Source organism: Trachinotus anak, unplaced genomic scaffold (assembly GCF_046630095.1).
Source record: "Trachinotus anak isolate AG129_WGS33_773 ecotype Australia unplaced genomic scaffold, CSIRO_AGI_Tana_v1 ptg000026l, whole genome shotgun sequence".
NCBI classification, from domain to species: domain Eukaryota; kingdom Metazoa; phylum Chordata; class Actinopteri; order Carangiformes; family Carangidae; genus Trachinotus; species Trachinotus anak.
Window position 1 is genome coordinate 3,603,747 of NW_027273877.1, and position 26,512 is coordinate 3,630,258.

The window sequence follows — 26,512 nt, forward strand, 5'->3', positions numbered from 1 at the left end:
CACCCTGTTATTAACAAAAGAGTGTAATGAGTAAAGACCACCAGTGTGGAAAACACAGGTTCAAGCACCTGCCTGCTGACCCCGTCACCTTGATATTATGAAGCTGACCATAACTTCTGACCTCAGCGTGGAGTGGAAAATAATATCGTATTCCCCCTCTCCTGTGTGTTTTTCTCCCTCTCAGCTCTTTTTCTTCTCAACAGTAGTTTCCACCCTCTTTGATGTGGGAGGAAGGCGTGCGCTGGCGCTTTTTTAAAACCTCTTAAATATTTTCTTTGGCTGGCACCGCTGAGGCCTGAGCTCCCACACCCTTCCCTCCCTCCCCCTCTTCTCTCCCTCTCCTCTCTGTCACCCTTCCTCTCTCCCAGAGGGTCCTGCTGTGAAACAGCTGGACGACCTCCTGTCTGCACTCGCTGTCATAATAGTGTGGGATTTACTCTGAAGGGGAATATAACACCTCCTTGTCAGGGGGGGTAGTGTTCTAGCTTAGGGCCATTAGGGTCATAGTGTGTGTGTGTGTGTGTGTGTGTGTGTGTGTGTGTGTGTGTGTGTGTGTGAGCTAGCTGATGGATTTCCATGGAGCAAGCAAATGTCATAGGGCTTTCAAGTCAAATCACTCATTCTGACCCACCATCCTCCACCCCAGGGGTCTGCTGGGATAATACCAGTATTATCTGTGTGTGTGTGTGTGTGTGTGTGTGTGTGTGTGTGTGTGGTTCCCTTTTTCAATTAGATTCACTTTATTGCCGTCCCAAAAATGATTTTTTTAAATGTAGAAGAGGGTTGTTTTAAAGCATAATTAATTTTACTACACATTGATCTGAACTAGGGATGAAACCAGCAATTATTTTCATCATAGATTATTTTGACAATTATTTTCTTAGTTAATCAAATAATTATTTGGTCTATAAACATCAGAAAATGCAGAGGAAGAAGTGCAAATGCCCGTCACAAAGAAATGACTCACAGGATTAATCAATTATTAAAGTAACTGGTCGGTCAACTAATTGATTAATTACTCATTTATTGCTTCACCTTAGAGCTGGATTGTTGAACTATTACTTTCCTCAATGTAGCTCTCAGATGTAAAAGAACCCACTCATTACAAACCTGTGTTGTGAAGCAATTATAAGATTCAGGTACATCATATAACTAACAATCTGTATTTCTACCTGTGTGTGTGTGTGTGTGTGTCCATCATAGTCCTTCCAGAGTTTTGTGGGTAAGGACGAGGCGTTTCCCGACTCGGTGAAGAACCTGATCTCTGCCAACTACGATCCGGTCCACAAGTTCCACCAGGGATTCCTCAAAGAGGTGGAGCAGCGGCTGGCTCAGTGGTCAGTGTCTGTTTGTTCACTATTAAGTCTGTTACATTTCCATTCACAGACATTTACATCTGTGAAATGGTTCACAATGCAAGTGTGTGTCAAATGCACTTTGATTTTAAACAGGAAAATAAGAAAAACAATAAAAGTTTATTGTGTCTAATGTCAGTAAAGCAGTGCAGATATTTTACAAATGTTCGGGGGGAAAAAAGAAAACTTAGAGGCATTTTAAGACCAGATTAGTGTTGAGCAATTTGCTATTGTGCTTAAGCAAATGCAGGCTGAGACAAAAACAAATAAAACTCGCCCCACTGTTGTTTCTAAGTATCAGTTGCATTGTTTTCAATCAGCAGGTCTAATCTGAAGCATGGTGTCCCACAATAACATAACACCCCAAACTTTGGGGTTAAACCAGGACACAGAGAAACACTTTAGGGGTTTGAATTCAACATATTCATTTGTTTTCTTTATCTGGAGACAAAATAGGATGATTGATAAGGAAACATTTGCGACATTACAAATCACATTTAAGTCACAGACCGCCGTCACCATGTGCCACTTAAAGAAACAACATGGAAAGACTGCATCACTGCATGGGAACTAACTGCAAGTCCTCTGTTCCTCCTATGGGAATCCTGTCTGTGTTATTTTATGTAATGACAGACAGGAGGACAAACACTCAAATACACATAAACCATGCTTTTGGAGAGGGCCCAAGTACTTGCTGGGAAGATGAACAGGAGAGGAAGATTTTCCAGTCATGTGTGAGAAACTCGGCTCTGGCCTGACATCTACTGGTGAATAAATGTTAGTGCACATGAAGAAATCTCAAATATCCTCTTATCTGTCTCTCACAGGGAGGGTCGATCCAACGCCCACATTAAAGGAGACTACCAACGCATTGGTGATGTTTTACTGAAGAACATTCAGGGTCTGAGGGTAACTATATCTCCCTTGTATTATTTTTTTCTTGCACTATGTCCCCTTGTTTTGTATGTGACTGTGGATCACCACATTTTGAAATAACAGCTTACATGAAGGCAAGAAGAGGAGTTTTTCATATTTCTCTCTGCCTCTTTTCCCTTTTGCGTCTGCAGCAGTTGACGATTCATCTCCAGAAACATTCAGAGTGCCTGGTTGAACTGGAACGGGCCTGCAGGTGGGTGCATGATGCAGAACGGCAAACTTTGAATGAAGGCTGGTGGAAAAGCCAGCAGCATTAGTACTAGTACTGGTAGTTTTAACACGGAAATATGAATTTAGACGAGAAAAAAACTTCCCCTCTGATTCTCAGGTCCAGTCGGAAAGTGGAGACTCTGTGTCGGGACTTTGAGCAGCAGAGGGTTTGCTACCTGCCCTTCAACATCTTCCTCCTGCGACCTCTCCATCGCCTGCTGCACTACAAGCTCATTCTGGAGAGGCTCTGCAAGCACTACCCGCCCACCCACGACGACTTCAGGGACTCCAGAGGTACGAGAAAGGTTGTGTTTGAGCGTGTTTGTGGGTGAGGAAGGTGCTTTTTTTCCCCCCTTCACCATCTCCATTTATCATCTTCCTCCACCGTCACTCCAGCGGCCCTGGCTGACATCTCAGAGATGGTGCTGCAGCTTCAAGGCACCATGATGAAGATGGAGAACTTCCAGAAGCTTCTAGAGCTGAAGAAAGATCTGACCGGCATCGACAACCTCGCCATCCATGGGAGGGTGAGACTCTTTACATGTATTTGCTGTGACAGACGATATTTGGAGGTTATGAGTAGAATTTGTTGCTATGTTTTTCAATGTGTTGCTGTAATATCAAATATTTGTGATGGGATTATTTCTCATGGTATGTTTGTGTCCTGATTTCCAGGAGTTCATCAGGCTCGGCTGCCTCAGCAAGCTCTCAGGGAAGGGTCTTCAGCAGAGAATGTTCTTCCTGGTATGACCTTACAGCTGCTTTTCTGAACATATTTAATGTTGGTGATAGTAAAAAATATAACCCACCCTTTTTTCTGGCCTTGCTTTCCTTCCTTCCTTCCTTTCTCCCTTTGTCTTCCCCTCAGTTCAGTGATTCCTTGTTGTACACCAATCGAGGGATGACCCCGTCCAACCAGTTTAAAGTTCATGGCCAGCTGCCCCTCTATGGCATGACGGTACGATGGTGTTTCTTATCTTGTGTTGTCCAGGGAGATTTATTATTCAGAGTTTGTCCTTAAAAACACATCCTGATGTTTGCTGATGCTGATTTTTTTTTTTTTTTTTTTTTTTTTTTTGCAGATCAGAGAAAGTGAGGAGGAGTGGGGCGTCCCTCATTCCTTCACCTTGTTTGGACAGCGGCAGTCTGTGGTGGTGGCAGCCAGGTATACATAAACACGTGTATCACAATCAACACGTGTTGTTATATAATAATGATAACAATAATGCAAAAATACCAGAAAAAAGAAAGTGTAAGATTTAAAAATGTATGAAAAGAAAATGGTTGAAAACATGACGGGAACAAAGAAATCAAAAAAGCAAATTCCTCATAATAAAAGCACAAATCATCCATTATGAAGAGAAGCTTCTAAGAATAACAGGTTTAAAGATTAATGCAGGTCAGCCTCATTAAAAATGGATCTCCTCTCTACAGGGCCTCTGCCACAGTTTGTTTGTCCTCTAATTAAACTGGACCATGTGACCTAGTTTCCATTCAGTGCCTCATTCATCAATGAAAACATTTTAATGAAGAGATCATGTTGACTTGATTCTGACTATTTTTTTTTCTCAGTTACTGTCCTGCTCTCAAGTTTGAAAAGTTGACGTTAATATTCTCACAGTGTGCAGATCCAAAAAAAATTACACACAATCTCTCTCTCTCTCATTTTCTCTGTGTCTTCCTCTCTGTGTGTGTCCAGCTGTGCGTCAGAGATGGAGCGCTGGGTGGAGGACATCAGGATGGCGATTGACCTGGCAGAACAGAGCCTGTACACTGACCTGCCCTCCACCGGCCTCTCTGACAACAGTAAGTCTGTCCTCAGCGGACGTGTGTGGGTGTGGATCCGACTCTGAGCTGTTTTTAAGAATGTGCAACATTAAGTGGAGGTTTTTTCCAAGATTTGAACCATCAAACCCAAATATCTGCTTCGCTAACCTGCTAACTATTTCCTGCCCAAACACCACTTCATCACTGAAGCATTGCAGAACTGTCTGCGACCCTGTGAGAACCAGAACATTGAAATGAGTCATAAACAAAAGTATCTCTGGAAATGTTTCCACATGTGATTTGTCAGCAGCGATGGCTTTTCTCATCTCTCTCAGCTGAAGTCATAATTTGACACATTAAAGGAGACTTCAGCTGGGACCTGTTAGCTTTGCTGATAATAAGGGAAACGGACCAACCGTTACCTATAGGCACACCTGTCCACTTCCCACAACTCTCTCCTTCTTCTTCTTTCCCTTTAACAGACAGCAGCTTTCAGCACCTCATGAATAATCTCACTGAATTGTTCCAGGTGGTCTTTCATCATACTTTTAATGTCACCTGATATATGTAGGTCCATTGCCCAGCTGTCGTCCCCTATTTCCCATCATCTTTTTTTCTCATTCTTCATCTTAAATGCCTGTCACACTGTTCAATGAGGCCCCCCTCTGGTGACCTTTGCTGTGACGTCTCTATTGTTCACTCTGTTAATTCACCTTTTTAACTAAGCAGTTAAAGAGTATTGGCTTACAAGTGACAACAAAAGGGTAATTTTTCACCTTTGATCACTATCTTGGCCCGGCTCTTTGCTCTGTGGCTTCTTCATCCGCAGCTACAATAAACCCGAAAAATATCTCAACGGGTGTTACTGTGTGTTTGGATGTAACCTCATCGAATGATGTTGTACTGTTTTTACCCACATCCATCCATCTGCCTAGTGGATTTGTGAGGTGAAAGGGAGAGACAAAGCTGGGACAATGTCGTTACAAACTTCTATCAGAGTCTTTTAAATGGGTCGATGTCTATGAATAGTGCAGTCAGACCAAAAAAAGCTGAAGCCTTAAACGCAAACCAGGCCTTGTTTGCTCCTCTTGTCCTGCAGAGAAGACTGGAAATGTTCACCTCCAACTGGAACCAGTTAAAATACAGAACATCAGCCAGTCATGCAGAACAAAACAACCTTTAAGATGTTGCAGAGCTTGTTACTCAGCCTGAAATCCAGATTAAAATCCATTACCCAACAACCGGTTTTTCAGCTTCAACAGCTGTGCGCTCTTTAATGCAGTACTGTACATCAGTATCAAGTTCCTGGGGGAATTTCTTTGATTTAAATGCAAAACACACAGAAGTGACAAAGCTTTATTAGAGAGCTGAGAGAAGGAGATGACAGGAAATGAAGCAAGAGAGGTGCGAATGACGTTCTTTATAAAAGCAAAAGAAAAAACATTTATTATATCATTATATGAATTTTATGAACTTTCAAATAACATTAATGTGCAAAACTTTAATAAATCAGTACACCAAAGAACAGAAGAAATCCTCTGTACTGTAAATGTAGTTTCTGTTAACAAATAAATATTGAAATGACTGTTTTGTGTTTTCATCTTGAAACTTGTCTTTAATGACTGAATCATGACAAAGATGTCCGGTTCCTTTCTATGGCAATATTTTATCCAAAGGTGGCAGGGTGATGGGTTTCATACCAAAACGCTATTTAACGTTCAAGAGATGAACCATGTCAACATAAAGTGTTTTTATTACATCATGTTTTTCTGCTAACCGGCGTGTTTGACCTTCCCGTTGTTCCCCAGAGCTGTGGGAAGACAGCGGAGCAGAGCAGGAGTCGGAGGAGGAGCTCTCCGGCTCGCGCTCATCTCTGGAGCGCCAGGGTCACCGTGGCAACACCACCGTGCACGTCTGCTGGCATCGCAACACAAGCGTATCCATGGTGGACTTTAGTGTTGCTGTGGAGGTACCTCCCCGTGTGTTTCGTGTCTCTCACTCGTCCTCTCTCTCCACACATCACACTCCTGTTTTTCCTCTCTGGTCCTGCAGCTGTGGAGTCTGTTGTTGTCCAGTGTGTGCTGTCTGTCCTGGTCTTCTCCACAGGCAAAGGGTCATTGACCCAGTGTCCTTTGTCTTACTTTTCTCATGTCTGTGTCTTCTACCTCTTCATCTTTATCCATCTCTTCCACGCTGTGTCTTCCTCTCCCTCCTTCTTCTGTCCATCCGTCCACACTGGCATTGCTAGAGGACAGTAGTCCAGCCAGTAAGTCGCAGAGGCCCCCCAGCAGACAGCAGGGGCCCTTGTCTCTATCTGGGGTTTGCTGGTACAGGACACACAGCCTGTTCTTTAGTGACAACTGCTGGAGCAGAGAGGTACTGCAGCAGCCTCATCTGCTGAGAATAAAACGATCCCCTGTCAGGAAAGTCCCCAAATGCACAAGTTCTGGTAACAAAACAATTGGATGTTGAATCTCTACCCTCCACTAAACAATATAAATGTGCAATATAAATTTCACAAGCAGCGCCTAAACGTTTGCATGGTTTTGCATGAGTATAGAAAATGAATAGAGCTTTTTACCCCTGTTTTAACACTATAATAAAATCAGTGTGGTTGTGTTACTTTATTGAGCTGTGTTGGTTTTCCCTCTCTGCTCTTCTGTGTTTCCAGAACCAGCTGTCGGGTAACCTGCTGAGGAAGTTTAAGAACAGTAACGGCTGGCAGAAACTCTGGGTGGTCTTCACCAACTTCAGCCTCTTCTTCTACAAATCACATCAGGTCAGAGACATAGGAATGTTTTGAACATTACACAGTAAATATGTGGTGATGGGACTGCTGCATGGAAATGAATGATTTTCTGCCTTGTGTTTTCTCCGCCTGCAGGATGACTACCCTCTGGCCAGCCTTCCTCTGCTGGGCTACTCCGTCACCGTCCCGTCTGAGTCAGAGAACATCCACAAAGATTACGTCTTCAAACTCCACTTTAAATCCCACGTCTACTACTTCAGATCAGAGAGCGAGTACACCTTTGAAAGGTGCAGTACTCAAATTATATTTGAGTTATTTCGGAGATTGGAATACATAGGAAAAAAAACACATTCTGTTGATTTGTTTTACCAACTAAATTTGTTTTGTGTATGTAATTATTCTCATCTCCAGGTGGATGGAGGTGATCCGCAGCGCCACCTGCTCCACCAGCCACTCCCTGCCAAGCACCAGGAAAGACCTTTACTGATATAACTGCATCTTCAGCTCCTCCTCCTCCTCCTCCTCGCTCTGACACTCACCTGGGTGAAGATCTGGACTTCAGGCAGCACAAACACCACAAAAGACTTTTTTATTCTAGACACACAAACATGTTGCACACAGACTGACACTAATTGATACCTCTGGTTCACACACTCTTCACACACACACATCACTCAAAGGTCCTTCCACTTCACCTCCCGCGTCCACCCTCTTATTACACACCTTCTGCACCACTAGTGTCTGATTACAGGCTGTGATGGAAGTCGTCCACGGCGTATTAAACAAATCATTTTACTTTTTTCTATGCCAGACTTTTCCCGACCAACCGTCTATGTTTGTGCCATTGAGTGATGTTCACATGCACACACACACACACACACACAGATTTAATATTCACACCAACAACATCCCTGTTTACATTAAGGAGGATTTTATATTTATCATAAATCTCATTCAAATACATGGTATTTTGGGACACTGAAGCAGGAGTGTTTTCACCATTTAGTATTACTTTTTTTAGTTTTCCTTGGTGATTTATAATCTTCAAAATATTCCTGTAAAACCACACATTTGTGATACTTTTTAAAATGTACGTAAACTTGAATGAGATCTAAACCAGGATTTAGTAAAGTGTATGTGGAAATCTGTGTGCATGTGAACACACTCGTGGTGAGTATTTTCTGTTCGTATGACAATCTATATATAATTTGACAAATTCAATGTGATGGACATAATTAGAAAACATCCATGTTTTCCTTTTTGTAAGCCGACTATTTGTACAGTACTTTGATACACTGTGAAATGTTCTTGTTTTTTTTTCTTGTTTTCCTGTCAGTTTTGTTTTAAGGACAAACGGCTTCCAAACTGCTTCCAACGCCAACAGAGATTTCACTGGTTCACTGCCAAAAACCTTGTCTTCTGTATTCCTCCGGTTTTCTGGATTTTACTGTTTTAAATAAAGATGAGAAAAGATTGTGTTCATAAGAAAAAGATGAGTCAACCCAGGAACTGGTGTCTTTAATCTGAATCTGGTTTTCATGGTTACACGGCTTTACTGATGGTATTAGAATAACACCACATAAAGGAAAACCATGGAGAACAAAGCGGAATGTAATTATGGGTACAAAAGGTCAAGTTCAGGGACAAGTAACCAAACACAACTTTGTGGTTTCTAAGTGGTGTTGCTTTCTGATTTACTACACATTTACACACAAAAACGATTCAAGTTGTATCTGAAAGGTCTATGAGGGGTGATTGATGAGCTGGTGGCCTAAGGTAGAAGAAGATGAGTTATATGGCTTGTTACAGGCACGTGCAGTTCAACAAGTCCACCACTTTTATGATGTTTCTGTTTCAGGTAATTGAAACATTCAGAAGCATGATGCCTGCCTTTTGAAACTGTTTTAACAGTGCAGTGTTTCGCAGTGCATAAAGCCTTTACAGGAACTTCAAATGAGTCAATTCAATTAGAGATCTGCAAGGAAATTACATATTGAGACCAGGCTCATGTGTTTATATTATTGTGTGTGTATTTCATAGCTGATCTAATGAGGAAAATAAAGACGGCTTTGTTTGCTCAAAGGTTCACAGGAGGCAGAATTTGACAGGAATGCACCAGTGAGTTTCGTCAGTCTCGTCCTTCTCTGGTCACATACTCCAGCCCGTGATCTCCATATGCGTCGTAGCTCTCATAGCTGGGCAGTGAAGGCCAGTCTGGCTGGTATGATGTCGTACTGTACACGAAAGCCTCCGTGATGCTTCCCAGGGACGGCGTCTCCTCTCCCTCTGTCTGCCCCAGCCACTGCTTCACCTCCAGACTGACCAGAGTCCGCTGGTACATGGTCGGGACGCCTTCAAAGTCATCCAGGAATTTCAGCATGGTGTCGTCCACTTTGTAGATCTCTCCTTGGACTCTGTGACCCTGGCCGGGGATGTTGAGGAGGAAAGGGATGTTGTACTTGCCTGCGATTACTAGGGGGTATTTTTCAATGGTGCATGCTGAGGCGAGGAACTCGGCCTTTCCATTGGTGCCGTTCAGCATACGGAAGTAGTTTGGCTGCCCTTTCTTCAGGGTGCCATAGACAAAGACACGACTCATGTGGATACAGGAGGGGAGACACAGCTGTAAAAGAAACCAAGGAAGGAAGAATTTTCACTCATTTATAGGAATGTAACAAAGGAAATAAAATACAGGAGAACAAGAAGTGCTGCTGTAAAATATGGAGGTCTCGGGGCTTCTGCAACATTTGAGCAACCACACAGTTGCATGAGGTGCTTTGCATACATGCACATCACAGGACGTCTTGAATAAAAGGATATATTATATATTATAGGATATATATTCCATCCCATCTCTCAGTTTGTGCTGGCTCCGGTCAGCTTATTTAAGATGCAGAAGTGTCCCTGCTCTGACTGAAGCGGTTTGGACTTTGTTACTGCAAAGTGAATGTGCTCAATGATTAATTCACTGTCAGAGATAATCTCTTAAAGATGGGGCTGTGGTAACATCATTAAAGCCTGGAAGCTCATTCAGCAGCACAGTATGCACAATAAACACACAGGCAGTAATGCACAGAGGTGGATGAAGTGTTCAGACCTTTAGGAAAAATAACCCCAGCACAATGCAGTAATACTCTGTTACAAGTTTAAGTCCTGCAGATGAGATTAAAACCGAAAATAAAACTACTCCTTATGTAGAATTCCCCATTTCAGAATAACGTATATTATTGAATGATAATTCATGTGTGCGGCACTTTAATGCTGTGGCTGCAAAGGTGGGGCTTATTCTAACTACTTTATATACTGCAGGGGAACTTGAATCTTTCCCAGAATGAATGAATGAAGTCCTACACTGTATTTATTCATTATATTATTAATCTGAATCTGCAGGATTACCAGCTGTCAGATAAATGTAAAGGTGTATAAAGGTCAAAGACAGTACCTCAAAACAGCACAGCACTTCAGTAAATGAACTCAGTCACACTACACAAATCACAGAGGAGAGGACAGGCCACGCACCGCGGCCAGGCCCGGCTCCTTCACACACAGACACCGGAGGAGGACAGCCTTACCACGGCCGCGATGAAGACGACGGATCGCAGTTTCATCGGGGTCAGAGTGACTCTGCCAGTTTGAGGAAGAGCTTCAGACAAAAGAAGCACAGGCTGCAGAAGTGGGCCGACGCATGCGCAGTAAAAAATGTTGGATAAGCTGGTGCAAAGCAACAGATGGCGCTGAAGTGATGAGGAAAAGCGGTGAGACTGAGCCCAGACACCGGAGAGAGAGAGTACCTGGCATAGCTCAAGAATTTCCATTTTATAATCAGTTTTATTTAAAAAAAAAAAAAAAAAAAAACACTTTTATAATCACTTTAGGCATTATTGCATATGTTATTTTATGTTATGTTGTGCTGTGTTCACCAGAACAATGAGAGAACAGCCAAATAATATGAATAAGTTATAAAAAATAAAATGAAATCATTACATAGGCCTGTGTGTTCCCAGTAATGAACTGCTGGGTCGTTTGTATATCCTGCAAAAACCACTTCTACTGCTAATTAGTTAGACATGGTCTTTATAAAGAGGGCTGTAAACTAAAGGGAAGAAAACAAAGTAGATTTCAATAATTAATCATCTATATTAAACAGGAGATTTCCATTAAAGCTCACTTAACAAAACAGAAATATTACAAGACCCTGCATCAATAATAATGCAGCAGCAGAGCAAAACATTAAAAAGAGTCATGTTAAAGGCTTTAAACTTTAATACTTGGGTAAAATTGGAGCCAAAAGGACAGCAGCCTCATTACTGTCCATTCAGTCAGTTTCAGTGCCCACACTGGACCCCAGTAAACACATAAAGATTATTACGGGAGCATAATGAGAGCAGCAGATAGATCTCATAAAAATGAAGCAGAAGTGGTCTCAGGGGGCGATAATGTTTCCTCAGATGGACTTCATCCTGCCTCACTCTGCAGCCTGCAGACGCACCTGTGAGGTGAAGTGGGACAATAACTCAGCCGAGGAATTAAAGCGCATCCATCTTTGCCTTATCAGACACTTGACATTTGGTTTAGGAGCAGACTCTGATTTTGGTGGAAAGAGGGAGCAATAATCTTTGATATGACACAAACAGCTGGTACAGTCAGGGGTACATCAAACCTAATGACATTTACAGGGTATTGAAGGATGAAAGTCCTGCATGTTTATCTTTATTCATTTCATTGCTATAACTCATACACTGGCAACTATGGGACTGTTTTACCCACATATGTATATGTATATATTTCAACTTTGAATTTTCCTTTCCTGTATTTTTCTTTTTCTCATCCTTTTTCTATCAAATAGATGCTGTGCCAAACACTATCTGATGACTGTGCTTCCCAGAGCTCCAGTGTTATTGTCAATCTGAGCGACGTCGGTCTGTCGCTTACGCACGATGACGTAAGCACGTCCGCAGCCTAGCAGCAGAAAAGACGACGTAAACAAAGCGGAGCGCTAGAAATCAGATAACGTCAAGTAGCTAATGTTTCGTGGGTAAAATACCTAACGTAGCCGCATTAGGTTATCTAAAGAAAAACTGTTTTGTTGTGTTAACTCCCAGGCTCACTCATGTGCCGAGACTGGAGCTAAACGAGTCAACAAGAGACCGTTGTTGCTAGCTACCTTTAGCTTCAGCTAACCTTAGGTAACGGGACACGGATTTTTTTGTAAATCTGGAAATCGATGTTATAGATAACACAGTGTTGACAGCCACCTGTTCAGGCCGATCGTTTTAAAAGCTGCCGGCGTTGAAGCTGTCATGAGTTAGCTCACTATGTAGCTGATTTAGGTTAAGAGTCGATCAGCTGGACCCGGACTGCGATGTTTAGCCTGATGGCGAATTGCTGCAACTGGCTAAAACGTTGGCGAGAGCCCGCAAGGTGAGTTGTGAAGGTGTGAAGCCTGAATCTTTCATCCTCCTGGACAAACCAAACAGAGCTGCGAGCTGTGAGAGGTGTCCAGCCTCTGTCCACTCGTCGAAATCAGTGAATTATGATCTCCTGATATTTTATCACAACATAATAAATGATCCACAGTCACTGAAATATCACACAGGTCCAAGTCAGGTCAGGTGATTTTTTTTAAATCTTAAAATCAAGTTTTATTTTGACATTTAGATCAGGGCAGACATCTGTGCTTTATAGGTGTGATGGTTATTTAAGCAATAAAGGCGACATGATGAATTTCCACTCTACTTTTATTTTACCTTTTGGACTCTTTAAAGGCCATCAGATGTTCACCTCGCTTGCATCTTGCTATGATGAAGTAATGTGTGTATTAGATAATAGTTTTAAGTGAAGGATGTGCTAGATGGCAGATAATAGAGACCTACTTTACCCATTTACAGATTTTGTTGGAGCTGAAATGTTTACTTGATTAATTCATAAGTCAGTTGAAATAAAATGAATTACTAACTATTTGAAAACTGATTTATTTTTAAGTCATTTGTCATGTAAAAAAAGCCAAATATTCTCAGCTCTGATCTTCTCTAATGGGAGAATGTGTTGATTTAGTGATTAATGTCAGTTTAGATGAAATATCTTTGTGTTTTTGGCTGTCGGTTTAACAAAACAAGATATTCAAAGATGTCTTATTTGGGAATGAGGAATTGCAGTTGACATATTTTACTATTAATTGACATCTTTTAGACCAAATACTGAATTCATAACTCGAGAAGACAATCTGCAGATAAATCAATTAGTCAGTTAATCAGTTGCAGATAAATAGATATTTGTATTTCATTCCAATCATTTGTTTCGTTTTAGAAATGATAATACGTCCCTTTTGTTATATACTTTTGATGAAGGTTCTGTAAGCCTGCAAGCATTTTTATTAGCTGAGAGCTCCTTGGTGACTGGTAACAGAGCATGTAAACCAGAGTGTGAAGCAGCAGGACCAACAAAATGTAAATGACAGTGCTTAACCCACGTGGTACCTGTGAGGGAACTGATCCTTCGGACTTAGTCAGAAATCCTCCCCTAATCCCACAGCCAGGTCTGTTCAGTGGGTCTCTTCCTTTTGGCCTGTTGCTGTGAGGAGTTTGTTGCAGCGAGGGCAGAGGGTTATGGGTTAGTGGACAGGGTCCAGACAGTGTCTCACCTTCTGGAGGTTTACCTCAAGAGCCTGCCCTGATGAAGGCCAGTTGGCTGCAGAGGACGGTTAGATGGATTGTGCGGTTGATGTCTTTTCGGCGCAAGTTTCAAAGTTAAGTATGCAGCCCGGAGACTAAGACTAAGCATTTAATGCCAGAAGCCATAATGTAAAAGCTTTGTATGATAGCCGTTATTATTACAGCATAAGCATTTACTGAAGCTTTTTTTTTTTTTTTTATGGTGCTAAATTTCTTGCTGTTTTTCTTTGAAAGATCCATTGAAAGATTTACTCCAGATTTACAAATATTATTGTGAGAGCAATTATGTTAAACATGACAAATTATGGCACAAATCTTGCATTGCTTTCAGAAAAGATTTTCACACTCGCACATCTTGCTGCCCAGGTGTGTGCATGCTGCATACCTGCAGAGATGACTGACTGTGTGTCGGTTTCTTTGTTTGCTCGTGTTTCTTCCAGGAATGGTTTTTCAAAATTCATATTGGCTAATATCAATACTAGTAAGCATTTTTGTGAGTCTCAGTAGAAATGCACCTGCCATGTGGTAATTAGGAGGATTTAAAAAAAAATGTGTTGTTTATTAAAACATGTATAAAGTGACATAGGAGAACCAGAATCATCCATATATCAGCACTAAGAATGCTTTTTAAACTTGATATTGGTAGTGAGCCAGTATACTTTACTTTGATTTTATGCCTTAGTTTAATCTGTGTTCAATGACCACGTCAGTGTTGCTGACTCACTCCGTCAACTGTGCAGATCTCTGATTGCGTTGGTCATTCAGATTATTAATTGGCTTATCTGTGCCCCCATATGCGTCATGAGAGCTAATGCCAGGTCACTTCTTTAGCTCGGACACTGCACGTTTGGAGGCGGGGAAATATTGACGGCATCAGATGCCCCACTTCTAATCTGGACTTTTATAACAGTGATGTTTGTGTACATTAGTATTCATTTTCTCCCACTTTCTTATCTTACAGGAAGGTGACTCTGGTGATGGTGGGACTGGATAACGCAGGCAAGACAGCCACAGTGCGAGGAATCCAAGGAGGTTAGGGCCTTTTGTTATAGATGTTAATAATATATGTTTAGTGTTCACTGCTGCAGTTTAAAGCTGTGTTCTCCGTCCTGTTTACTCTGAATAAACTGCCTCACTTGCTTTTCTGTTTTGTGTTTGTTATCATGTATATTTTACATCAGCTCTGACTGCCTGCACTTATGCCTCACTGCTAATTAATTTTTACATTGTTGAAGTATTGTAAGTTGTGCAACAAAGTCTGTGGTAAAGGCTGTGATTGACCTTAAGGCACGCGTTCTCTCTACCAACTTTAACTCTCTCCCTCAGACAATCCCAATGATGTGGCTCCAACAGTAGGTTTTTCCAAGGTTGACCTGAAGCAGGGCAAGTTCGAGGTGACCATCTTCGACCTTGGTGGTGGGAAGAGAATCCGGGGCATCTGGAAGAACTACTACTCTGAGTCACACGGTGTGGTGTTTGTGGTGGACTCCAGCGATGTCCAGCGGATCCAGGAGACGCGGGAGACCATGGCCGAGGTCCTTCAGCACCCACGCATCGCCGGAAAACCTGTGCTAGTGTGAGTTTGTGTCACGCAAGGAAATGATGCTTTGACACAGACTTTAAAAAGATGCAAAAACTGAATATTGGAATAATATGGGGAAAAGCATTAAGTGATTAAAAAAGCAGACTAACTTGACACAGAGGCCGTTGTGTAAAAGATGAGCCTGGAGCTAGTTTAGCCTGGTCACAGGGGAGGCAGTGCAAAGTTTTTTCTGTTTATTTAACACTCACTAATATGTCTGTATGCCTCTCTGCTTCCAGGCTTGCAAACAAACAGGACCAGGAGGGAGCACTGGCTGAGGCGGACATCATCGAGAACCTGTCACTCGAGAAGCTTGTGAACGAGAACAAGTGTCTGTGTCAGATCGTAAGTGTTTGTGCACCTGTTGTGGTGGCAGCTGAACGACATTAAGGGTCTTTGGTGTAACTGCAGTTTTACCCATATATAGACAAAGAGCAAGGCTTTTTGAGGACCATTTATTTTCTGTCTGGAGGCTGTTTTCATCCAAAGGCTCTTACAGAACCATAAGTAGTTACACTTTTATTCATCCTGGTAGCGTCTAATCTCTTAATATATGTTCCTACCCCAGGAGCCTTGCTCTGCAGTGCTGGGTTATGGCAAAAAGGTCGACAAGTCTATCAAGAAGGGCCTGAACTGGCTCCTCAGCAACATTGCCAAAGACTATGAGGCCATAACTGAGCGTGTGCAGAAGGACACAGCTGAGCAGCGCGCTCAGGAGGAGCAGGACAAGAAGGAGCGGGCGGAGAGAGTACGGCGGATACGAGAAGAGAGGTGAGGCAAAGACGGGGACCATAACAAATAATCAATAATCTGTCGAATGCAAAGAAAAGAAAAGTGTCCCAGTGAAAACTACTAAAAACAAAACAAAGCATGGCATTAATTAAAGTATGTAGTGGAATATAGAAAATTTAAAAGACCGATAAGGAAAGAAGGGAGGAGGGAGAAGATGGTCAGAATGGAATGATAAATGAAGCTAGGGAGAAGTGGAAATGTCAAAATGCCAAGGTTAGCAATGTTTGCAGTCTCCCCTGTCTGCTAAAATGTATTTCCTCTTCCTTCCTTGTACTGAAGTAGTAATAAAAGAGACATTAAATATTGCATTTATTCCAAAAGAGCAAACTCCTGTTCAAATGTAGAAATACCAATTTGTAGAAGTGCACACTGTAATTAAATCTGGCTTCGGATCATTTTTTGTAAATGTAACACCGTCCCCCAGGAGGTGTGTGTCATAACACGTAAAGGTTAACATCTTGTTCTGTCCACAGAGAACGACAGGAGCGGGAGGAGGCTGAACGAGAAGGCAGGCCGATCCAGGAAGAGGAGCCCGATGATGAAAACATGCCCAGCCCCTTCCAGCCAATCAGCAACGTGATCTCTGAGGTGCGTAACTACTGTGAGCACTCCACAGGATGGCGTATTGATATGTCTGGGATTGTTTAAGACTTCTAGTTGGAGGTGATGTGTATTTCAAAGAGCTCAGGAATGACAGCTTTGGCTTTCATGTTCCTCTCAGAATGAAGATAAAGAGAAGGAGATGAAGAGGCAAAGAGAGCTGCAGGAGGGCAGGAGTAACAGCCAGAGGGCTGATGCTGATCAAGAGGACGAGGAGTACGAGGAGGAAAACGATGATGAACCAGACGACTCAAGACAAACACCGGAAAATGCCAGTTCAGGTGAGTGATACATCTTTAAAACCACCTCAGAATTTCTCATTAAGTAAAATCTGTATAGTTTTATGGGTGGGAATAGTTGTCCAATATATTCCAGGTTGATAGGATAAACACCCCATGATTTATTCACTTGTCAAATAGTTCAACAGTTTTATGAAACACCCATAAAAAGTTCAGTAAAACAGAAAAATAAAGATGATTATCTGTGTAGATGTGAGGGCAGCGGGTGTCTCTGAAGAGGCTTTGCTCACAGCGTGTGATTCAGCTTTGCACCATATGGAAAGAAAGTCTGAGCTTGTTGATAAACAGAAAGCGAGATATTAAATGTGTTTTCACTTTGAAAGCCAATGATCAAACAAACATCCACAGACTCAAACAATCTCTTCCTATTTCAAAAAGAAAAACAGACATCCCATAAAGTTAAGCAACAGTCTCTCTCTCTCCGCGCTTATTTCAGAGCATCTGACAGATTAATATAATTACACATTAAGAAGATAATTACCCGATAAATTAAAGGGTAAACTGGCAAGTTGAGTGATGGAAGATGAAGAGGCGACGCAGGAAAAGCATTTTTGTTTTGCCTTATATTGAAAAATGTGGTTATTGCTGTAAGTCTGAAGTCCAGCCTCTGGGTCTCATGCCCAATGTGTCTGTACGTTCAGCCACAGCAGGCGAGCAAGGCAAGAAGAAGACGAGGAAGCTGCACCTGAAGAGGAAGCACCGGGTGGACCCGCTGAGGACAGAGGACGGGCCGGCAGAGAGCCCCACCCCTCCACCTCCTCCAGGTCAGTCTGTGCACCGCCAGGGGCTTTTATTGTGAAGCAGCCAGAGGAAATGCAATGTATTTGTCACTCAGTTAGCAGTGGCACCAGTCTTCTATAGAAATGGTTTTGCACAAGGTACGACAGTGAGCTGAAGACATCAAAAGAACATTTTGACAACTGATGGTGTAATTTTAGCACAGGGATTAAGTTTTAAGTGTTTTATCCAGCAAGTGGACAGCACCACTGTCTAGATACAAAAGGGCTCACGTAAACCTGATTCTGCTCCTGGTATGAAGAGGGAACCTGAGCGTCACGTCTGACTTTCTTTTTCCTCCTGATGAGTTTTCTTATTATAATTTTGTTTTTGTTTTTTAGTGGGATGGGCGACACCCAAAGTTTCTAGGCTTCCAAAACTAGAGCCACTGGGGGACTCGAAACATTCCGGTAAAGCTGCCTGTGAAGTCCGGTTATGCTTCATCCCTCATTACTAACCACTGTTTAATTTCATGCATTACTTCCTTTTGTTAAATAGCCTAATCATCTATTTTTATTTTCTCACTAACCTGGTCTTTGTGTGGATTAACTTACTCACTAGCTGTTGTGGCAGTGAACCAGTGTTTCCTCTATGCATAATGCGCTTAGTGTAATTTGGATCCACTTAAAATTCGAGCACAGGTGTCAGTGTTTTTAATTCTGCAGCTTTATCATAAAATATAAATGCACTACATTGTTTTTCCTGAGGAATTAGTGTGTTTCACAGCAGCGGCTGTGGTACATTTCTCAGTGTGGTGCTGCAGAGGAAACACTGAACTCTGTCTGGCTTTAATATGTGTGTGGACTGTTAATGAGTATCACAGACCCACATCACTGTCCTTTTCTTCTCCCGCATCTCACCAGGCATGTGTTTGAATGTGTGTGGATTCTTCATGGTGGCAGACATCTTAATCAACTCAAAGGCTTGTTTGTGCATCCATCCACATTTTTCCTCCCGTCTGCTCCTCCCACCTACCTCTGTGCAGCAACTGTCTCCGTCATTTTGGTTATTCTTTTATAGATAGAACTCTAATTGAGTGTTTTTATTTCAGGATTAAGTGGATGTAGCTTTCTAACTTTTTTTTCATCCCCTCCACAGAATTTTTCAAGAAGCCTCTCCCGCCTGTTGCGAACAGGCTGCGGCCTAACGGCGACGCTCATGACGTCATTTTTTAACCACTTTTACTGATTGAGGTTGACTCCCGACCAATCACGGCTCTCCCCTTTGCTTTCTGTCTCAAGCGAGCGGTGTGTAGACAGCCAACACACACACTCACACACAGACGACCCGGGACGCAGGGGGCTGGAAAGCGGGGAAGTGCGACGGACACGAAACACAGGAGCGTCATGGGAAATGAGGTCCTGCTCAGAAGCTGCAGTTTGGTTTCACAAACTGACACAATTCAGCGGGAAACACTGAACCTGACTGAACAGATTTTGTCAGGTTGTGTCTTCGCTTGACAAAACTTTATTTTTTATTGTTAATATCAGTGTTCAACAGTTTGGACTCCATTTGTCCAACTGAGATGCTTTTAATTGACAAAGAATGTAAATATGTTAATTATAACCACATACATGTTTATGTCTGTTACTGAATAATGGTTTCACATACACACTGTCATTAAAAATGACCATATTTTATTCATTTATCTTTACATCTTCAGTTTTGTAGTGTAAACGAAGATGCATATGATATTGCGGATGTACCTGAATATGGCTCAAAAGGAAGAGGTCTTAAGTGGCTTTTTTTTTTTTTTTTAATAGCTGGGTGCTTAAGATTTGTTCTCTTTAAGATCAGAAATATTTTCCTTTTTACAACAGTTGGGTGAAATGAGGAGGAATTGCAGCTTGCAAGAGGTGAGATTTAGCTACACAACGCAGTACTGTTCGTGGAAAAATGTTACACTACATCATGATTGTTAACTGGTCAGTTTTATTAATGAATGTCTTCACATTTCACTTAATGTAAAGTTTTTATGATCAAGAAAAGAAAACTCTGTAATTGACAACATTTCTTGTCTCTTGCCAGCAGCATTATAAAGGGTCTTATCTTTTTATTTATTGTTAAAAATGTAAACATATGACAATATATTTGTCTTTATATGTCTACAGGGCTACAGACTTTTTATGCATCCTGCTGTTCACACTGTGTACCTGTTTTTAAAGTGGTATTTCTCTTGAGGCAGGAAGCAGCCTCAGACTTGCAGCCTCTCAGGTGGCCCTGAGGTGTGAGCCAGCGTTGTTGTTCCTGCTTCTCTGACTCTGCCTTCTGCACCCATTCTCACTTTGAAAAAAGCTGAAAATAGCTAAGATTACATCTCAAAAAGCACAAACACAAATCTGGGAAGAAAAAAAAAAAAACATAGTTGGAACACTCCATTGCCCCAGTTAAGTTTTATGTTGGAAGAGTTTGCAGTGGGACGATGAGGGAGGAGAAAGTATCACTACACCGACACCTGGAACAGCCAATATTGGGTCAGAACACATGAGAGTATGTGTAGCAAAAATAAGAACATGAAATATCACTTTAAAACCACAATATTGAATTTCAAAACTATAGTACAACACTCACTCTCTTGTTAATGAGCTTGATGTTTGAAGAAATATTTTTTCTACCCAGTTTGAATTTTATAACAGCACAATTAAAGATGTTTTAAATATAACCTTGACTGATTGGAATTGATTTGTGCTTGTATTTCTGTTTGCAGTGTTTTTACATTATGTGCAGCTGAAAGAGTGGTGGTTGTTGCTTAGCATTGACATGTATCTGTCACTGCTGGTAACTAAGGTTATAGTCACAATCTCCAGTTACTTTACTGTGCCCTGGACTGTCTGCTTTATACACAGCATAAACAGATATATTGAGTATGTTTCTGAAGCAAAACCCATAAAATATAATTTAAAATTGACACAGAGTACACATCAAGACTGGATCACTAACCTGGTAAAGCAGGAAATTAACCAGGACTAATTGAGTTTCTGTATGCAAATATGTGTGCGCTGGGACGAGCATGTGATTGGTGGACTACATCAGCTCCTGCAGCTCATTGGCTCCTGCGGAACAGCTCGAATATAACAACATGATGGCGCGGCTGTGCTCCTTCATGAATGCCAGTCCCCGTTTTGTGCAGCCCATGTTAGTTATTAAAACTAAAATCTTACTTTTTTTTTTTTTTTTTTTAATTTAAAAAATGTAAATTCTTCCACCTCCTAGTGGAAGAATGGGAAAACGGTCTGTCCCATGTCTCATCAGCTGACAGTGCCTCCCACCTTTGCTCTAACATTAACTATCCGGTTATTTGTCTGTTTGTGTTTTATTTTGTAGATGCGGACGTAATTGGAGCCCAGTGTTGTAAAAGAGACTTTTACAGTCAGCAGAATCTGGGGGAACAGCACAGAACTAACATCTCAGTGCCTGATATCTCCTGATATGCCCTTACCTTTGCTCTAACTTTAACTATCCATTTTTTTTTTAGTTTTCTACCTCAGAACAATATGAATATATATATATAAGGTGATATCCCCAATAGTTGGAAAATGTTTCCTGCCGTGTGGTTGATGAAACAATTCTACAGGGGCTTGTAGATATTTGCAAGTTTTTAAAAGAAAACCCCGCCGTCGTTTCTATAGTTTTTAGTGGGGTGCTGGGTTGTGACAGCGACATGTTAGAAAACCCATGGTTGTGTGAGACAATCAAGTTGCACGACCTGGACTTTCATCACTGAGAAGATGAACTGAACCGAAACCAGATTTTGAATGAGCGGGTTCATTACACAGCTCCTCAGAGAGAACAGAAGACCGAAATGAATCAAAGCAAGAGATCAAAACACAAGAGAACAATATTGAAACTTTGTGTGTGTTTGACAAATAACTGTAAGACGGCGGTAACTGGTTTTGCATCTAAATGAGCCTTGTTTCATGGTTCTGTTAGTAACACGGCTATAAATTGTGTTCCCAGGCCTAGAAAATATAGGTAACGTCACATTTTCTGACTCACTGTTTCTGAGACAATGAAGTGAATGAACTCATTACAATTATAAACACAGAGCCTGGATACACAGTTCCTTTTGTTTCTGATCACACAGTACAGTGGTGATCTGTCATGAATACAAATTGAACTGCCCTCGGGCAAAGCATATTTCAACGTGGAATTAGGCTGTATAATAAAACAAGTGAAGCTTTGTCTTAAAATGTGCAGAAAAAAGATGGATAACTCAAAAAGTTAAACTATAGCAATTCTCTAAAGGAAACAGGCAGGATAAATAAGGACGGGCCTCATCTTCTCTATCACTTCTTTGTCCGGAAACACCAGGGAGAAAAATATCTTCCAGGATCTTATTAAAAGCTAAGAGAGGCAAATGTCGCTCCAGAGAAAGATGATAATTAAAAAAAAAAAAAAAGTATATTTAACAATTTGGAAATGAGCTTCAGCAATCTGCTTTCCTCTAAAAATAGTTGTTTTTGGCTATTCTGTCTCCTCATTTAGACACTGGGAGACATCTGTTAGCAGCATCTACAGCCCATATCACTTGCAACCAGAGCACTGCAATAATGTGCTGTCTCATTACTGTTCTCCCCTGCTGTCGTTACACAGGCAGGCTTCATTTAGGTGAGTGATGCCATGACACCACAGCTGAAATTTGGTGCAGCAGTGCTGTGTCCTGCAGCAGGAGCGCGGCCAATGCACCGGTGCCCTAAAGCAGATGCTTTCAACCCTCAGTGCCCCCCCCTCACCTCCCCCACCCCTCACCCCCACCCTCTCTCATCATGCTTACACTCTTTGATATCATCAATCTGTGATGTGTAGCTCGCTCCAGGAGCGATTTTGTGATGAAGTGTTGTAATTTACCTCCTTTGCCCCCCTGAAAAATCAGCTCATCTGCATCTGTTTTAGTTACAGATTTTCTTCGATAACACGGATTGCCTCTCAGCAAACCTTAGACAATGTACAAAGAGCAAGTTTTAAGTAAGGAGAGAGGAAGTTTTTTCATGTCAAGGGGAAGTAACTGTCACCATTATTTGGCTTATACAAATGATAACATTTTTTTTTTTAAAAGTCCCAAGTTGCAAAAGCTACAGGATTACATAATGAGGCTGCATTGTGTTTTGGTCTATTAAGGATTTTGTCAGTGGAGAAATTGGTATCTCTTCCTCTTCTACAATAGATGTCTTCCTCTATTGTTGTGCAAATGTAGGTGCAGAGTTTGACAGGATAAAAATGCTCTACTCTTAAAGTCAGAACAAGTTTAGTCTGAAAGTCATAAGAAAACACTAAGCCCTGTGGTTTTCACACAGTACATATATGGCTGTAAAAGTAAAGGAAAAGCCTGAATAAATGAAGATAGAAACATTACTAATATATACAGGGTGCAGGGGTTCGCTGAAAGTTTTGATGTAACACTGACGTGACTCAGAACCTACTTGTCAAGTAAAGTCACTTTTGCTTATGCAATCCAAACCACAAAATTACATTTAATAAGGAAAATCTTCACAAATAAACCCAGGCAAAAGGGAGGAAACCTCAGCGGAAGGATAATTCTGTTATTCTCTCAATTTGGATTTGCTGACAGCCCCTGTTGGTTAATCTTGTATATTACGATTACATTCAGAGGGCAAAGCATCAGATTTTCCAAAACATGGCAATCTTTTAAAAATCAAAATGTGGTTTTGCAAAACCTACTGTTGTTACATTGGTATTTCCACAGTCTCCAAGGCCTCAGCTAACCTTCTAGATTAAAAAACGATTCAGTTCACTGCACAGTAAATAATAATAAAAGACTTTTAACCCCTAAAATCTTCAGTTTCCATCAGTTATACATATATTGATGTTTATTTCCAACGTTCTCTAGCATCATACAAAATTATGCATTAATATAATAGGTATTAGAGCGGGAACATGTGAAATGTAATAATAATGCAGAAGAGGCATAAAGTGGGGCAAGGTGTTCTGTACAGGCTGTAGACTGGTTGTGAAAGAGGATGTTTCTCCCTGGAGGATGAAAGTAAACCGTCTTATTCTACTAAAACCTCACACTCCAGCACCCACTGTAGCATCAATCTGGTTCGATAATCACCTTAAATGAGAGGTCAGGTGCATTGGAAATTTTAAAGTGCTTACGTTTGTGGATGGAACAAGAGGAGACCTTTTTACAGTTGTGGTTGAAAGAGGTACTTCACAGAGGTTATAGATATGTTTTTAGAGTTTATTCTAAATCATTGAGATCTCTCAATCAAAATGTGTTTCATTTCAAATAAATCTGCTGCTGCTAGAAACATAAAACACATCACTTCCTTCTTCTTTGTTTTCTTCCTGGGCACTGAGCATTTAAAACAGCAAACACAAAAGCTTTCACGAGCAGGGAATAGGTTGAATCACAATTGTGTTCAATCACTTGGAGGGTGAGCAGCAAAAGGGCCGTGAACTGAGATGAAATCTTTTTGGGCAGTTGTGCTGTTGCCAGTAGGGGCTGCCATTAATCTGAAAATGTTGGATTTGGTCACATATAACCCTCTGGTGCTACACACTCTTTCTCATGTGGCAGTGTTAATAACAACTCCAGGTATTGCTGCTGCAAGTAGTGAGGAAATTTCTTTTTTCTTTAAATAAAGACGAGAAGGTGATCTGTAATTTAAAAGTTTACACGAGTGATATGATGTAAGTGTATTTATCTAGTGTCTAGTGACAGAAAATAGTTCCTTTCCTCGCATCCAGAAAAATACACAACATCAGCTGCATTACCTCAGGATTTTGTACATTCGTAAACAAACCATTTAGATTTTTGCATGAAAGGATGTTAAAAATAACATCAAAATAACATCAAAATAATGGCTCAAACATCCATTTAAACTAAAAGCCAAAAGCCGAACATTGTCTGTCACTTAGTGCTTAAATAAAATGAAAGCATTAGCTGTAGATTCTCAGCTGAAAATACAGTAGAATATTATTATGTTCCGTGTTGTGTAAAAGCATAAATCACATTGAATAACATGTGCTGGGTTATGAAAGGAGTTTTGAGCTCCCCTATTAATCCTGGTGAGTTGGTTCTGACCAATTAACCACTAATACAGGTATGTTATTGCATAGGTTCTTTATTTGACAGGAGAGAAAACACACCAGTACACAGGTAATCATAGAAGAAGTAAACCTGCAGCAACTCATAGCAAATGATAATAACAGTAATGTACAGCACTGCTTGACTCATAAATGAGTGCTGTGAATGTTGATGTCTCCTAATGATGAAAAAAAGCTGAAGTTGGCTGGATGTTGCTGTTGTTTTATTCAATAAATTAGTTGCACCACTACTTTTTTTGCATGAGGCTACAGGTGGCAAAAAACAAAACAAAAAAACAGACCATTAAGAGATAAGGTAATAAGATCCAATCCAAACAGCGTTTCCTCTTCCTTAATGTCTCTGTACCACATATTTCAAACCAAGTGTTTGATGGTGGATTCAGCATGTTTTCAAATGTTAATCACAACACTCTCAAGTTGATGAGACAGAGGATCTCATACCAGGATGCTCAATACAATCTGATGATTTCATCATTTGGAATTGAGGGATGGCAGTAAAAATATCAGCTCAGGCTTTGAATGAGTGGAACTGAAGCTCCTATATATGAAACCATCTCTGCTATATGAAGCAGCTGATCAGGCAGAGCTCAGGTCTGTGGCCATTAAATCCACTGTCATCCTTTCTGTAATGCTGCCTGAAGTGGTTGTGATGCTGCTTTCATATTGCCATCTCATTATGTATCATACTGTACCTCTTTAAATGCAGCAACAATGCTCGCTGCAGGCTGTTGGTCACTGCAGGAAGCTCCTTCTCCCCTCCTGTGCCATTAAAGACAACAGTGAAGAAGACAGATCGTCCATATGTGAAGGAGAGGGTGAGGCTGTGAGGACACATTATGATCATTGCTTTACAATCCTGTGTCTTTGATCTTGCATCATACACCAGACTCTAAACATAGTCTAGAAACCAGCATAACCAGGTACACATTGTTCTCCTTTCTAAGTGTTTACATGAGTGTGTGTGTGTGTGTGTGTGTGTGTGTGTGTGTGTGAGTGTGTGTGTTATCGAGAATAATCAGCTGCAGACTCCTATTATGCAGTGTAATGAGTAAAAAAAAATGCCTGCAGTGCGCGCTCAACCAGGCTCAACCTGTCACGACACCCTGTGGGTTAAATAAAGAGCATATAATGAACAAGTTGTGTTCTGGCTTGTGGTTTGTGCATCTGTCTTTAAAATGGGATAGAAATGGTAATAGGTAATTGAGTGTGCTTGTGAGCTGGAGGGGGTTACACAGCAGTAGGTTGAGCCTATAGAGAGTGTACAGAGGATCGCTGCTGCTCCATGTTGTCCCTGTGCATTAATCTCTCACTGCCTGCAGAGGGCAATGCAGCTCCAGTGATCTCCTGGGCATGAATCTCACAGGAAGTTGGGAATACTTGGACACTAATAACATCTGTGAGTCTTGCTATTCATCTGGGCTGAATGGCGTCTTTTAGGGTGTTTTCAGGGCCGATTACGTGTCTCACCTAAGCATGTTGACAGGAAAGGAACAAAATGGGGCTCAGAAGAGGTTATATCTACTGTATTCAACCGAGAGCCGGAGGCTGGTTTTCACTGAAGAGCACCAGGCTTTCATCCGTTAATGGAAAAGAAGCCATGCAATGGCTCATTTTGTATCTAAAAGGGGAAAGTTGAGGCAGATTTTGACTGAGCTCCTGGAGGAGCACACATTCGCACAGCAGCTGTTAAATGCACACGTCCC

The 26,512-nt window shown here is 41.3% G+C and overlaps 3 protein-coding genes across 13 annotated transcripts in view; 2 read left to right on the forward strand and 1 right to left on the reverse strand.

Annotated features, from left to right (window-relative positions):
• LOC139609909 (FERM, ARHGEF and pleckstrin domain-containing protein 1-like) overlaps nt 1-8,513 on the forward strand; it is a 52,301-nt gene extending 43,788 nt beyond the window's left edge. For all 7 annotated transcript variants that reach the window (XM_071464958.1, XM_071464962.1, XM_071464961.1 and 4 more), the window contains 13 exons: nt 1,204-1,337; nt 2,183-2,264; nt 2,423-2,484; nt 2,620-2,795; nt 2,898-3,028; nt 3,177-3,245; nt 3,370-3,459; nt 3,584-3,666; nt 4,201-4,307; nt 6,077-6,237; nt 6,940-7,047; nt 7,153-7,304; nt 7,429-8,513. In XM_071464958.1, the coding sequence (XP_071321059.1) occupies nt 1,204-1,337; nt 2,183-2,264; nt 2,423-2,484; nt 2,620-2,795; nt 2,898-3,028; nt 3,177-3,245; nt 3,370-3,459; nt 3,584-3,666; nt 4,201-4,307; nt 6,077-6,237; nt 6,940-7,047; nt 7,153-7,304; nt 7,429-7,504 (1,431 nt within the window). In that variant the 3' untranslated portion in view covers nt 7,505-8,513. The remainder of the gene's footprint in view (nt 1-1,203; nt 1,338-2,182; nt 2,265-2,422; nt 2,485-2,619; nt 2,796-2,897; nt 3,029-3,176; nt 3,246-3,369; nt 3,460-3,583; nt 3,667-4,200; nt 4,308-6,076; nt 6,238-6,939; nt 7,048-7,152; nt 7,305-7,428) is intronic.
• A 470-nt stretch (nt 8,514-8,983) lies between these two features.
• Nucleotides 8,984-10,748, reverse strand: LOC139609911 (gamma-glutamylaminecyclotransferase B-like). 3 transcript variants are annotated; one of them, XM_071464967.1, is made up of 2 exons: nt 10,590-10,748; nt 8,984-9,640 (listed from the first exon to the last, which is right to left on the reverse strand). In XM_071464967.1, the coding sequence occupies exons 1-2, from the start codon at nt 10,623-10,625 to the stop codon at nt 9,146-9,148; spliced, it is 531 nt and encodes a 176-aa protein (XP_071321068.1). In that variant the 5' UTR covers nt 10,626-10,748; the 3' UTR covers nt 8,984-9,145. The 3 variants fall into 3 exon arrangements, with proteins under 3 accessions (XP_071321068.1, XP_071321069.1, XP_071321070.1); XM_071464968.1 differs by having other exon boundaries at nt 10,537-10,657; XM_071464969.1 differs by lacking the exon at nt 10,590-10,748 and adding an exon at nt 10,460-10,481.
• Nucleotides 10,749-11,973: 1,225 nt separating this feature from the next.
• arl13b (ADP-ribosylation factor-like 13b) lies at nt 11,974-20,400 on the forward strand. 3 transcript variants are annotated; one of them, XM_071464808.1, is made up of 10 exons: nt 11,974-12,438; nt 14,650-14,720; nt 15,015-15,264; nt 15,510-15,615; nt 15,839-16,041; nt 16,536-16,650; nt 16,784-16,943; nt 17,603-17,725; nt 18,080-18,148; nt 18,980-20,400. In XM_071464808.1, the coding sequence occupies exons 1-10, from the start codon at nt 12,380-12,382 to the stop codon at nt 18,991-18,993; spliced, it is 1,170 nt and encodes a 389-aa protein (XP_071320909.1). In that variant the 5' UTR covers nt 11,974-12,379; the 3' UTR covers nt 18,994-20,400. The 3 variants fall into 3 exon arrangements, with proteins under 3 accessions (XP_071320909.1, XP_071320907.1, XP_071320908.1); XM_071464806.1 differs by having other exon boundaries at nt 11,979-12,438; nt 18,837-20,400; XM_071464807.1 differs by lacking the exon at nt 11,974-12,438 and adding an exon at nt 13,668-13,767 and having other exon boundaries at nt 14,654-14,720; nt 18,837-19,051.
• Nucleotides 20,401-26,512: the final 6,112 nt, after the last annotated feature.

Excerpts from the sequence above, each read along its gene's own strand:
- LOC139609911 (XM_071464967.1), bottom strand. The coding sequence starts at position 10,625 with ATGAAACTGCGATCCGTCGTCTTCATCGCGGCCGTG. Across the intron at positions 9,641-10,589 it reads TCGTCTTCATCGCGGCCGTG|CTGTGTCTCCCCTCCTGTAT; the intron begins GTAAGGCTGTCC and ends TTTCTTTTACAG.
- arl13b (XM_071464806.1), top strand. The coding sequence starts at position 12,380 with ATGTTTAGCCTGATGGCGAATTGCTGCAACTGGCTAAAACGTTGGCGA. Across the intron at positions 16,042-16,535 it reads CGGCGGATACGAGAAGAGAG|AGAACGACAGGAGCGGGAGG; the intron begins GTGAGGCAAAGA and ends TTCTGTCCACAG. Across the intron at positions 17,726-18,079 it reads CACCCCTCCACCTCCTCCAG|TGGGATGGGCGACACCCAAA; the intron begins GTCAGTCTGTGC and ends TTTGTTTTTTAG.